We start from the raw sequence: 14,431 nt of genomic DNA, 5'->3' as shown, positions 1-14,431 counted from the left end.
AGAATCCCCGTTGAGTCCCAGACTGCGGAGGTCAGTTCCCCTGAAGAAAATGGCTGTTTTAGAAGGTGGACTCTATAGCATTACAGCTCACAGAGGTGCCTCTCCTCCCCAAACCGCACCTTCTGCAGTCCCCTCCCCCAAATCCTCAAAACTTCCCCAACCCATTGTTGGAAACCCCACAGCAAATAGGCCAGTTTTCACTATTTTAATTGAATCAATGAATGTTTATAACTATTAATGTGAATATCAGTGCTGTACACCAGTGGTCCCCAACCTTTTTATCACAGGGACCGGTCTTCGCTTGACAATTTTACTGAGGCCTGGGGGGGGGTAGTCTTTTGCCGAGGGATGTTGCCCCCCCCCCGCCTGAGCCCCTGCTCCGCTTGCTTTCCCTCAAGTGCCCCTGACTTCCTGCCGCCCGCTGGGGGGTGCTGCCAGCAGCAGCTGCACAGTGCCATACCGAGGGGGAGCCCCAGCCATGGCGGCCACTGGAGAGCACCAAAGGTGAGCCAGCAGCAGAGTGGCAGGGCAGCCCCCGAGGCAGCAGCCAGGGAGGAAGACAAGGAGGAGCCACGGCCTGGTACCGACTGATCTACGGACCGGTACCGGTCTCAAGACCATGGGTTGGGGACCACTGCTGTACACCACCCTGAGCCAGACCACTGGGAGGCCGGTACAAAAAATATTATTATTATTATGCCAGCTTCTGGAGGCCTGTCTTTTTAATAGAGACTTAATGAGTAGGGTTGTCAGTACTGGGTTGGGGGTCGAGTTGGGAGTAGGCAGGATCTGGTACAGGGATATGATGTTATGAAGTCCACCCTCCAAAGCAGCCTTTTTCTCCAGAGGAACTGATCTCTGTCACCTGGAGATGAGCTGCAATTTCAGGGGATCCCCAGGTCCCACCTGGAGGTTGGCATCCCTAATTAATAATGGTGTGTTATTGACTGCCATGCTCCTAAGCTTCAGTTTCCTCTTTGCACATATTAAACTTCTTTTAAATGGGCTGGGTATTTCCCTCTGAAGCCCTGTTGCCCACCCTAAGTAAATCTAAGCACAATTGGCCGTGTGGATTTTTTAGTCCCATGTATGTCCAGTGGCCAAGCAGAACCCTAACTGGGCAAAGGGCCCACCTGGCCCCACCTGCTTGGTAAGTACCAGAAAAAGTGCTTGTGGGCCCCACAGCCTCCATGTTGGAGACCCCGACTTAAGGAATGGTCAGCTACAAACAAGGAAGATGCTTATTAGTTTCTGCTCTAGTTGTTACAGCAGTCTTGCTCTGGATTCTTTGAAGAACAAGGTAGAGTAACCCATTTGGCTGACCGGCCTTCACGTTTGTGAAACCGGCTAGGACAGGTGGCATGATAAAGTCTGGGTTATATGTTTTGGGTCCTTTAACATTGGTTTACAAATGAAAACGTTGCCGAAGTGAAAACCGGTTTGCTTTTTAACGCCTGCAATAACTCCTAGTTTACACACCTGCTTCCCCTCCCAGATCGCTTGCCTCCCGGACGCTGTGATCTAGGACTCGGTAATCCGCTGTGCTGCCCTGGCTTTGGGAATTGGGTGTGTTAGAAAGTTGCTGTAGCAGGGTGCCTTTTTTTTTTTTTTTTTTAAGAAGATTCTTCAGTTCACCATTTAATCTTGCCACAGAGGTTGTCTGAGCTGATGACAGAATGGCTGCAAGTCAGATTCTGCACTGATAGATAATTATATGGGGGCCAGAGGGGGAACTGTGCTGCACATTTTGGAAACCACACACAAAAGAATTATCGTGCAATCCTGAACAAAGTTACAACCTTCTAAGCACTAGTAGCTAGAACCAAGGATGGAGGTGGGAGGAGGGGAGTGATAAATTGATTTGGACCACAGCAGGTTCCTATAAAACCCTGGTTGAGAAAGCCTGGCGCATTCTCGGCTTTTAAAGATACTTTTCTGTCTGTTAGGTAGCCATTGGCTTCTGCCATGAATTGCTTGACCAGAGTCCCAGAACTCTCCATGTAGAACTGATCTGCTCATCTTTCCGCCTTTCTGTTCCCATGCTCTGGGCCAGATGGCCCTCTATCATGCCTTCAGATGCTTTGTCTATTTCCTACCCTCCTAGAGGTGCTAGCTGTAAACTGGACTGTCCTTTGATGATAAGGACCATCCTGTGTGAAACTGAATTATGTACATTTGGGAGTGTGTGTGTGGGGAGGATTTGCTTATATAATTGCTTTTCAATCCCTATTACTTTTGTCAGCCTTGCAGGAGTCCTGTGATGCTGTTAGTTCTTTTCTGAAATAAACTACTGAGTTTTTTTTGCCTATTTGGGGGATATTTACTGTAGTATACGGCCCTACCTTGGTAGATCCAGTGTTCTTAGGCCAAATAACCCCAGTCCAGCAGGAGTTGATCAAATGACCAGGAAAAGTTTGATTCTTCAAGTATCCTGGATACCATGAAACGCTGACGTCCTGTGATTGTCTCAACAGTCCTCCTCAGCGAGAAGAAGTGACCCGTGTCTCCCCCTTTTCCCTGCAACATGGCAGAAGGAGAAACTCATTGTAATCTGGACTTGAAATGCAAGATTTCTACGCCTGTGCTGCGGTTTCTAATCCAACGTTTGCTTTCTCATTCACAGTGAATCTCCTTGACACAAGCAAGGCTCAGAATGAGCTGGGCTGGCTGCCAGACCCTTCGGAATCTGGGGTGAGTAACCAATATGCATTCTGCAATGGAAGCCGTCGGAATGCTGGAATGGGATTTTTGTCATGGTGATGGTGCCTGGTTGCCAACTCCAGCCTTAGAAATTCCTGGAGATTTGGTGGAGCAGTGCCTGTGGAGAGGAGAATTTGGGAAGGGATTTCACCCAGAATCTATACTGTACCATAGAGTTTGCCCTCTGAAGCTGCTTTTCACTAGAGGAACTTATCTTCGTTGTCTGGAGTTCTGTTGCAATGATGGGGGTTCATTGCACTTCTGTGTAGCTGTCTCCCAGTCTCCCAACTACTATCGGGGGTTTCCAGGCTACCCCCTGGGAACTCCTATGGGAGAATTATATTATCTTTATATCCTTTAGCTCTGTTTACAAGGACTAATACTTGTTTTGAAAAAAATGAAGAGATTTTGTGTTAACAGTGCACTGAACAGATATTTCGGTTGTATTGTGTTATGCCATTTGTTTGTAAAAATATATTGTGAGTATAACAGTATCCTTAGTGCCTATACATTGGATTAATTCCGTGGTTCTCAACCTGGGGGTCAGGACCCCTTTGGGGTTCGAATGACCCTTTCACAGGGGTCACGGCAAGGCAAGCAGCTTGGTTGGGAAGGGGCCCCATCTACACAACAGCCTTGCGGGGTAGATCAAGATAGAGCATTTGTCTGTCTGGAGCAGCAGAAAAGAGCGAGATTGGCATGATGGGACAAGAGGCAGAAATGAACTGAGAAACCCTGGGGGGGGGGAAGCTATTTATATACAACCATGAACAATGGATCTTCACGCTATTGGTCAGTTTGGGTTTAATTTCTGTGAAAGAGCACTGGCATAATTTTATGGTTTCACCTGATATCAGAGAAGGGCAGGAAAGGGGGCCTAGAGAATATGGGGCAGAAGAAACAAGAGCATTAGGAAAAAGAAGGCAAGACCTGGGAAGGCAACAGAGAACACAACTAAAGGCTGCTTATACTTTCCCCCTCCCTTTGATTTGCATTTTCTGCTGGTTTTCTGAATTTCTCCTTTTGCATTTGTGGGAGGGTCACTCTGCCAAATAGCCAAAGTGGTATGTATATTCAGGTGGATAGACCACTTAAGGGTGCCACTGGACTCAAACTTTGTACCATGTGGTACAAGGTTTGATTAGGGCCTGGGAGATCTGAAGCCAAATCCCACATCGCTTCACGTGAGTCCTTCTCTCTCAGGCTAACCTACTTCATGGGATGGTTGTGACGGCAAAACAGAGAGAGGAAAATGAGCGGAAAATAAGTTGGCCGGGCCAGGCCTGGTAATCAGTGGGAGATTAAGGGGCTGGGGAATGGAGAAGCAGCCATCAGCAATGGCATGATATCACTTCTCTGAAAACCTGGAAGTGATGTCATACCTTTCTAGGAATTGCTGGAAACTCTATAGCAAAACCATACCGTTTTCAGCTATTCCTAGAGAAGACCGTTGCTGTTGCTGTCAGCTATTCAGTCATGTCCAACTCTTGGCAATCCCATGGCTCAGCTGTCACCCCGACCTTCAATCCCATACCACCTCCCTCAGCCATGCACTGTTGTGGCTGGTGTTCATCCCAACCACCTGTTGGCCTGGTTTCCTTTTTCCACTAACCAATCCTAACATAATTGCTTTCTCCATTGAGTTTGGAGCGCATGATATGAGCAAAGTAAATGAAGCCGGAGTTTCAGCATTTTGTCTACCAATGATAGATCAGACTTTATGCGCTGTAGTATTTCCTTGTGACTCTTGCTGTCTGTGGAACCCGCAGAAGCCTTCTCCAACTACAACATCGCAACTGGAATGCCAGCAGGAACATGCCAACCTAGGGGAGAGCCATGTATGCTGATTGGAGCTCTTTAGAGGAAAGATGGGAGTAAAATAGATAGCTTTGTATTTCCCCACTTCTCTCTATAAGAGAGGAAGGAAAGCCATAGGCCCTTTTATGAGCAGCACAGGAGCTCTTCAGAGCTGTGTGCCTTCTCTCTTTATGGCTGAGATGTATAATGTGACAGCAGTGGGCTGTCTTGTCGTGCAAATGGCCCCTTGCTGTTTCTGCAGGGCGGTTTTTCCCAAGTGAAATTCTTGAGCAGATCACAGGGTCTGTTTGAAAGGAAAGCCTTTGCGTTCGGCTATACCTGGCTACGCTTTGAATGTTCTTTGGTATGCGCTGCAAATCTCCATGGCCTCTAGGGATCAGCGCACACATTTCATCTTCTTTTTTGATGTTCCAGCAACGCCGCATGCTAACCCCACGTATTCTGATTTGCTGGTGGGTGGGTGTGTGCCGGTTCCCTCTGCCCAAGAGGAAATGAACAAAAATGTCAGTGTTTTCCTCTTACCGAAAATTCTTCTGCTGTTGCCTTGTGAGAAACCGTCTGGAGATATAGGCAACTTTGCAATACCTGCTTAAATATCTAGGCCCTGTTTCCCTCCAAAGGTGGCCCAAAACAGCTTACAACCTTGCTCTCCCTTCCTTCCTTTTGCCCTGACCACAACAAACCAGTAATGAGAGTGTGCCCACAGTTGGCCAGCGAGCTTCCATGGCAGAATAGGGATCTGAACCATGAAGCGGTAGACTCATAGTCTGGAAGCGCTAGTCTGATGCAGAAAAGCGTATCCTAAGGTTCTTACTTGCAGTCCTTCTCTAGTTCTCTCCACTCTCAGTTTGAACTGCCTTTCTGTCGGCACACAAAGACTTGGGCCCACTATCCTTGCCACCATTCTGACATGTAGAAATGCCAGCCCCCAGGTAGGATCTGGGGATCCCCTGGAATTACAGCTTATCTTCAGAGATTAATTCCCCTGGAGAAGACGGATGCTTTGGAGGGTGGACTTGAAGGTGTTGCCCCCCCACTGAGGCCCTCTCCTCCCCAGGCTTTGTCTCCAAATCTCTAGCCCTGTTTCCGCAGTTGTTATTGGCTGGCATGCTCTTGCCGCATTGACTTCTGGATGCTGATCACAATTTTGCACCTGGCATTCTGCATATGTGGTTTGCTCTGTGATGGAGTCCCCTCAAAGCTTGCATTTTATCCTTCCATCATGAGAGTCGGCATTCCTGGTTCCCACCTTGCCTCCCGTTCCTTTCTATTTTTATGTCTGAGCATGCACAGTAATGGCATCCTTATCCCCATCTTCCCTCCCCCTCCCATGGGAAAGGTGCTTTTTCCATGGCTCTGTAGAATGGCTCATCCCACTGCCACCCTGCTTTCTCAGGAGCGATGCAAATTCAAAGACAGCCTGCTTGCTCCTTTGTTTTTAGTGTGCCACTTCAGTCAAGCATTCTGTGCCATCAATTGCCTCTCCCTTCCCCCTGGTAGAGTGCTTAAAAAAAAAAAGTAAGTTATTATGTGAGGGCACTCCTGCATTAGTACAGTGGAGTGGAGGAACCTGGGCATGATCCTGGATGTTTCCCTCACAATGGAAGCCCAGATCACAAAAGTAGCATGGGAAGCATTCTACCACCTCCGCCAAGCCAAGCTACTAGCGCCCTACTTGGCCCCGGAACACCTGACCACAGAGATCCATGCAACAGTCACCTCTAGACTGGACTGTAACTCGCTCTACACAGGCCTACCCTTAGCCTTGATCCAGAAACTACAGCTGGTCCAAAATGCAGCAGCCAGGATCCTCACAGCAACACCATGGAGGGCTCACATTCAGCCCATTCTCTACCAACAACAATGGTTGCCAGTTGGATCAGGCTAGAATAAGGCCATACACGGTCAGGGCCCAGTGTACTTGAGGGACCTTCTCCCTGCCTATGCCCCTCTAAGAGCTTTATTCTCCACCACCACCAACCGCCTAATGATCCCTGGCCCTAAAGAAGCCCGCCTGTGCTTTCCAGGCCTTTGGGAAGCGCTCCCCCCCCCCCATTGCCGGATGGCTTCCCAGGATCCTGGAAAGCACACCCGGGGCTTCTGCAAGAGCCCAGGTGTGCTTTCCAGGCCTTTGGGAAGCTCCCGCGGCCAGGCCTCTTAATGGTGATGCATGACATCACTTTGGGCAATTAACTATGCAGTCACATAAATTCTCCATAGCTCTGGGGATCACCGTTCCAGATCGGTTGAGTAGCACTTCTGATGGTCAGGAGAGAGCAAGGCAGGTGGGTTTCTGTGGGAAGAGGATTTCACAACTGGGGTACCATCTCAGAGGGCCCTGATCCTTGTGGGCAGCATTTTCCTTTCAGGATTAATTTTTCCTTATATATTCCCACTGTCATGATGGTCAGTTCATAGTATGAGGAAGAGTGCCTGCACTCGAAAGCTCACGCCTTGAATAAATCTTTGTTGGTCTTAAAGGTGCTACTGGACGCTGATTTTATTGTGCTAATTCAGTAGCCAACATGGCTACTCATTTAAATTATTATTATTATTATTATTATTATTATTATTATTACTACTACTACTACTACTACTACTACTACTACTACTACTACTACTACTACTACTACTATTATATTTATTATATTTATTATATTTATTATTATTAGATTTATTACCAGCCACTCCCTGACGGCTCGTGGCGGGTTACAAGGATTATGATAAAAACCCATAAAACCCCAATTAAAAACCCTGATAAAAATTACAATCAATTATCAGATCAAAAAGGAAGAATGAGGTATGGCGGAAAAAACCATCACTATACTCAATACCCCAACAATTTGCATCGGAGTGGGAGGGAGAAGAATGCAGATGTCACTCGTAGCCGTCTCTGAATTACAGAGCCCCTTTCGATAATTTGAATGCCCTGAGAAGGTTCATACGGGAGTAGTGTAGCTTTGTGAAATTCACAGGGTCAGCATATGTGCCTTCCACTTAGCCTGGAACTAAATTTGGCAGCTCACAGGGCTTCCCCCCCCACACACACACACACTGCTGGTGTAATGTGGCAAATTCAGGTCAGCACCCACACTTGGGGGCCAGCTAAAGCTTCCAAATCACCTTCCAGAGCAGTCCCACCTAAGACTGCCCTTGCAGTAGTCTGTGGAAGTTACCAGCAACTATATCACCAGGGCTCATGTGGATGCATGAGCATGCCTCATCCTATGGTTAATCAATGCTTGAACATTCTCTTGCATAAGGGTGCGACAACGTCCAGACTGTGGCTCCGACCAGATTAGGGTCACTATCTACTGACTCCTGTCATTACTGGATACCGTCGCCAAGCAACCGCCTAAAACAAATATTGTGTAACATTTCCAGCCGCTCCAGCCGCTCCGTTATCCTTGCTGGCTGTTTAAGCCACAGGCATGCTTCAATCGAACATTTTTGTCAATGATTTTCTTAAGGCTGGCTTTCTCAACCAGGGCTTCATGAAACCCCGGGGTTTGTTGAAGGTCCTGGAAGGGTTTTCTGAATGGGTGGGAATAAATTATTTTTAATATATTTTAAAATGTTAAACATTTATTGGGTGCCAGCTGGGGGGTAAAACGGTAATGACTGGGGAAGGCACTGGCAAGGCCACCCTGTATTGAGTCTGACAAGAAAATGCTGGAGGGCGTCACCCCAAGGGTCAGACATGACTCGGTGCTTGCACAGGGGACACCTTTACCTTTACCTTCTTATGAAGTTTGGTCATGTTGACCCCCCCTCCCAAATGGCCAATCTTGGGCTTGGAGGGGGTGGGAAGGGGATGGACCCCAGGAGGGCATGTACACAGCTATGCTCCCCAACCATGTTCTGCACGATTGCGCCATTGCTAGGGTTTCTCAAAGCCTGAAAAATATTTCAGGGGTTTCTCAATGGTAAAACAAGTTGAGAAAGGCTACCTTAAGGAAAGAAACCTGGCCTGGTGTCAGCCTTTGATACCCACAAGCCGAGCGAGATAGCGTGTCTGTCTGCGGGTCTTTGGTCATAGCTCTTGGATAACCTCCTCATTCCCTTGCATGCGGATCATTTTCACAGCCTCGGCCTGCCCTGCGAAGCTGTTCTTGGTTGAGATGCAAAATCGCAATCCTTACATGACCATACGTGGTATTTTGGTATGCTATCACTAACAGCTCTTGGATAACCTCCTCATTCCCTTGCATGCGGATCATTTTCACAGCCTCGGCCTGCCCTGCGAAGCTGTTCTTGGTTGAGATGCAAAATCGCAATCCTTACATGACCATACGTGGTATTTTGGTATGCTATCACTAACAGCTCTGCAGCGGGAGGATGCACTTAATGCAGATTGGCCTCTCCAGATGTCCATGGACTACAGTTCCCATGAGTCCCTGCCAGCACTGCTTGGCCACCCCTGACATAATGGATGCCAAGAGAGCATGAATGCAAAGGATGAAGCTGCCTTTCTTGAGAGCCAGCGTGGTGTCGTGGTTCAGAGGGGAGGCCTCTAATCTGGAGACCCAGGTTTTATTCCCCACTCCTCCCCCACATGCAGCTGGCTAGTCAAGGTTCTCTCAGAGTTCTCTCAGCCCCCACCTCCCTCACAGGGTGTCTGTTGTGGGGAGAAGAAGGGAAGGCATGTGTAAGCTGCCTTGGGCCTCCTTCAGGTAGTGAAAATGTCTTCCTCATCGCAAATGCCTGTGCTCACCCCTAGCCGAGTTTCCCAAGATAATGTCATGCGAGATGCCGGGGACTTCACCGATGCAACTCACGTGGTGTTGTCACAAGAGCTGGGTGCCTTCCACAAACAAGAAAATGCTCAGCGCTGACTCAGAGCATTGATCCATTGGGCTTCGGATCAAAACTTTCTTTTCCTGTGGGACACAGCGTCTCCAGTGTGGGAGGGGAATTTTTTATGCGGAGGAGTGCACAGTCTTGGGCGTTCCAGCGGGCAGCATGCGATGGTGCAACTGAGGTTTGTTATCTGACTGAGAAGTAGGCCATTGGGGAGGCACGCCAGCCTCCAGGTGGGACCTGGGGATCCCATGGAACCATAGCTCCTCTTCAGGTGATGACAGAGATCAGTTCCCTTGCAGAAAATGACAGCTTTGTAGGGTAGACTCCAAAGCATGATACTGCACTGAGGACTCTCCCTGCCCCAAATCCTGCCCATTCCCAGCTCCACCCCCACGGGCTCCAGATATTTCCCAACCCAGAGCCAGCTTGGTGTAGTGATTAAGAGTGGCAGCTTCTAATCTGGTGAGCAAGGTTTGACTCCTTGCTCCTCCACATGCAGCCAGCTGGGTGACCTTGGGCTCATCACAGTCCTGATACAGCTGTTCTCACAGAGCAGTCCCTCTCAGATTTCCCAGCCTCACTTTCCTCACAAGGTATCTATTGCAGGGAGAGAAAGGGAAGGCCAATGTGAGCCGCTTTGAGACTCCCTTTGAGTAGTGAAACAAGGGGCATAAAAACTAACTTTTCTCTCAAACTTACCTGCATGCCTACCTTGTCCTGGTCTTCTCCTGAGGTGCCGAAAGCATTTTTAATTCTTGCTTTTGTTTCTGTCCTTGCAATGTTTTCCCTCCCCAGGGCTCCGCCCCATTCATAAGCTCTGAAACATATGAGGTGTGCTTCTGAGCATGGGTGGACCAAATGGCTGTCATCTCTGAATAAGCACAGCTGGCTCCATCTGATCTGGGATTAGGGAGGGCAGTTTCCTGGTGAGAGAGCGTCGCTTCCCGGGAGGCATTCGTCCTGGCATCTCTCTTGTCCTTGACAATCGATGAGCAGGCAGGGAAAGGCAGAGCTGGGGGGGAAGGAAGAGTGTCTCACGACTTTCCAATCATTTCTCATTGCCAGAAACAGGAATGTGTATTGGGTGAAGAGGAGGTGTCTCAATTAGCCTTCCTTCCAAGTGTCAGAGTCTGGTGTAGGGTTGTGACACACCCTGGTGGAGACAGGGGTCCCCCACCAACAGCCCTAACCCCAGCCCTCATTCGGCCGGCCAGGAGAAAAGAAAAGACCTAGACCTTGTGGCTGGTGTCACACAGGAAGTAACGTCAACACAGCAGTAACATTTGGATGATGCTCTGGTATTTGGGCAAGAACTCTATGGTAGAAGCTAGTTTTACCATAGAGTTTTGCTCACAGTGTCACTTGTACGTTGCTGGCATGATGACATCACTTCTTGTGCGATGGCGTCAATGGGACCTAGACCTTTCTCTCTCTTCTTGTAAGTTGCCACTGTTGGTTGGCAGCCCTAGTTTGAGGAATGATGCTTCTTTCTCTGGGTCTCTAGGTGATAGAGTGGCCAACCTCCTCACGATAGCTAGAGAGCTTACCTTACCAGTGATTTCCAGGTGACAGAGATCAGTTGATGTAGAGAAAATTACTACTTTGGAAACTTACGGTGTCATAACCCAAACCCAACCTCCAATCTCCAGGAATTTCCCAACTCAAAAATGTCAACCCTACCAGGGGAAGAAATATAAATCCCAGTTTGAGGGTCTGGAATCAAGAGGAATCAGGCCCTGTATCCTACCATGCCAGTCATCCAGGGATCCTAACATAATCTGGGAAAGGCATAGCCATGGCAGTGCTGTAGTCTGGCTCCTTTTGTCTCTGTGATCTTTACCATAGAGACTTGGAGAAGTTCCTAGAGTGTCACTAATGCAGATACCATTTCTCCTCCTGATCCTCAGTTCCTCAGATAAAGGGAACTGAGAATGGGAGATAGTGATCACCTACCTTGAGGAGGTAAGTTAGAGGTCTATATTCAGTTATTTGAAACCATCTTCTGGCATCAGGACCCTTCCTCTGATGGAAGAGAACTCTATCAGAGCGGGGTGTCAGTGTTGGCTGAGCAGAGCGATAGGATACAAGCCAAGATGTTTTCCACAGAGCCTTTCCCTGGTCTTCCCACCCCATAGCAGAGGTAAACCACATCCTTTTCCAGCATGTTTTTCCAGTCTGATCATGCCACCCCAAGCATAGTTTCATCCTTCAAAGTCCATTGAAGCCAATGATCTTAGAAGAATGTAACGCTGTTTGCGATTGCACTGCTAGTAGCATTGGGGAGTCTGATTAAGGCCTGATCTACAGATGCACTGCGATGAAGTAATAGTTGCCAAATGAGTTCCGGTCCTTTGGACAAGAAATAAACAATCACATATTTGTATGCTTTCATATTAGGAAACAATTTGGGGCTAAAGCATAAGCATTGGTAGGGTTATCAGTTGCCCACCTCAGTGGGCAATCCTTTACTGTTGCAGCAACCTTCCAGCTGCTAAGAAAATTGATGGTGGAAATAAAAATTGAGGTGCCACGATGTCATTTCCTGATGAATACACAGACGTGACGTCAGAGCCCACTGCAATGTTCTAGGAAGTCCACTGATCTTTGTGGTCTTTACCATAGAGATTTGTAGAATTCCTAAAGCATCTTGGTAGGGTGTGACATCTCTCTTGGATTTTCACTCGGAAACATCCTCATGCATTTCCCTAGACATTTCCCTAGAGCTTCCTGGGGTTGCTAGTGACAGGACTTTCAAAAATAAGGATGATGGAATTTTTGCTTTCACAGTTAATAAGATCATACATATGGGAAAGGGTTGGGGACTGGAGACATATGTCTTTTTGGTTTGTCCCAGAGAAATAAGACTCCATGCTAAGTAGAAAGCCAGTAGATCATGGAGTTGCCATTACATGCCTAGTGTCTGTCAGGAGTATAAGGGGGTGGGGACATCAAGAGACATCTTCAATGGCATGGCATCACAACATGCATCTCTAGCAATTGTTGAAAACATGGTTTACCATAAAGTTTCTGGTGATTCCTAGAGAAGACTGATGGTAACTTCCTAGTTTTACTGGGTGTTACCCCAGCACAGCAATTGTTTAAAAAATTCTCCTGCTAGCTGCTGGAGGGCTGATAGCCAATAGCCACTGGGAGCAGGATAGCAAACTCATACCCAGCAGGCATTTGGACATAGCAGAAAAAAACCGGTTTGTACCTTCCTGTTTATGTGCTAGCTTTCTTTCCATGTGTGTATTTTTTTTTACATTCATTAGCATACAGGGCAGCCAAACTGTGGCTTTCCAGATATCCATGGGCTACAATTCCCACGAGCCCCTGTCGGCACATGGTGGAGGGGTTCATGGGAATTGTTGTCCATGGCCATCTGGAGAGCCACAGTTGTGCAGTCACATCCCCTATCTTTTGCCATATGACTTATTCTCTGACCTAATTTTGCCGCTCAGATCGACCAACCTTGTGAGGTCACCGTCCATTCTGTACCAGTAGAATAAACCTATTTGGAGAATACGGTGCGGAAGAGGGATGCTTTTGGATTGGGACTCCTCAACTTTTTGGATCTTGTGGGCATCCTTGGGGTTCCGACACAGGGTGATGGGCGCAGCCACAAAACGGTCACCAGGGTAGGCAGAACCACACACAGAGCGGCAGCCCAAATGCAGAGGACAGGAGCCTGTAAAAAAAATATATTCTGTGAAAGCCACAGGGGAGAGAATACAACCAATGCTACAGTAGCAATGGCCACCAAAAAGAAGGTTACTTTTATCTGCACCGCCAATCAGAAGACTACCTAGCTGGGAGTCCCCCTTGGCCACTTCCTAAAAACTTTTGGGAGCTGCCAGGAGAAGTGGCAGCAAGCACTGTGGGCTCCACATCGAGGACCATGGAGACAAGCGAATGGCTTTTGGCCTCCAACAACCCTGGAGTGCCGAGTTCGACCTTCAGCCCTAATCAGTTTGTCTATTCGCAGTCATGGGCCAATAGAATGCCCAATAGAAAAGTAACAGATAAGACATAAAAATAACAGCAAAGTGGATATAAGGACTAAATAGGAATTAAAAGACACACCAAGCTAGTAACCTAAATTTGTTGTTGTTATGTGCGAAGTCGTGTCCGACCCATCGCGACCCCATGGACAATGATCCTCCAGGCCTTCCTGTCCTCTACCATTCCCCGGAGTCCATTTAAGTTTGCACCTACTGCTTCAGTGACTCCATCCATCCACCTCATTCTCTGTCGTCCCCTTCTTCTTTTGCCCTCGATCTCTCCCAGCATTAGGCTCTTCTCCAGGGAGTCCTTCCTTCTCATGAGGTGGCCAAAATATTTGAGTTTCATCTTCAGGATCTGGCCTTCTAAAGAGCAGTCAGGGCTGATCTCCTCTAGGACTGACTGGTTTGTTCGCCTTGCAGTCCAAGGGACTCGCAAGAGTCTTCTCCAGCACCAGAGTTCAAAAGCCTCAATTCTTTGACGCTCGGCCTTCCTTATGGTCCAACTTTCGCAGCCATACATTGCAACTGGGAAGACCATAGCCTTGACTAAACGCACTTTTGTTGGCAGGGTGATGTCTCTGCTTTTTAGGATGCTGTCTAGATTTGCCATAGCTTTCCTCCCCAGGAGCAAGCGTCTTTTAATTTCTTTGCTGCAGTCCCCATCTGCAGTGATCTTGGAGCCCAGGAAAATAAAATCTGTCACTATCTCCATTTCTTCCCCTTCTATTTGCCAGGAATTGAGAGGGCCGGATGCCATGATCTTTGTTTTCTTGATGTTGAGTTTCAAGCCAACTTTGGCACTCTCCTCCTTCACCCGCATCAACAGGCTCTTTAGTTCCTCTTCACTTTCTGCCATTAGAGTGGTATCATCTGCATATCTGAGGTTGTTGATATTTCTCCCTGCAATCTTGATCCCAATTTGTGACTCCTCTAATCCCGCATTTCTCATGATGTGCTCTGCATACAAGTTAAATAGGCAAGGTGACAGTATACAGCCTTGCCGAACTCCTTTCTCAATTTTGAACCAGTCAGTGATTCCATGTTCAGTTCTCACTGTTGCTTCTTGACCTGCATATAAATTTCTCAAGAGACAAATAAGATGCTCT

The 14,431-nt window shown here is 47.8% G+C and overlaps 1 protein-coding gene across 1 annotated transcript in view; it reads left to right on the top strand.

Annotated features, from left to right (window-relative positions):
* EPHA1 (EPH receptor A1) overlaps positions 1-14,431 on the top strand; it is a 124,700-nt gene that overhangs the window by 19,217 nt on the left and 91,052 nt on the right. Inside the window, exon 2 of the mRNA XM_077345864.1 lies at positions 2,624-2,691. Coding sequence (XP_077201979.1) covers positions 2,624-2,691 — 68 coding nt within the window. The remainder of the gene's footprint in view (positions 1-2,623; positions 2,692-14,431) is intronic.

The sequence above is a fragment of the Paroedura picta genome, chromosome 7 (genome assembly GCF_049243985.1).
Source record: "Paroedura picta isolate Pp20150507F chromosome 7, Ppicta_v3.0, whole genome shotgun sequence".
NCBI lineage: Eukaryota > Metazoa > Chordata > Lepidosauria > Squamata > Gekkonidae > Paroedura > Paroedura picta.
This window is presented reverse-complemented; position numbering and strand designations above follow the sequence as displayed.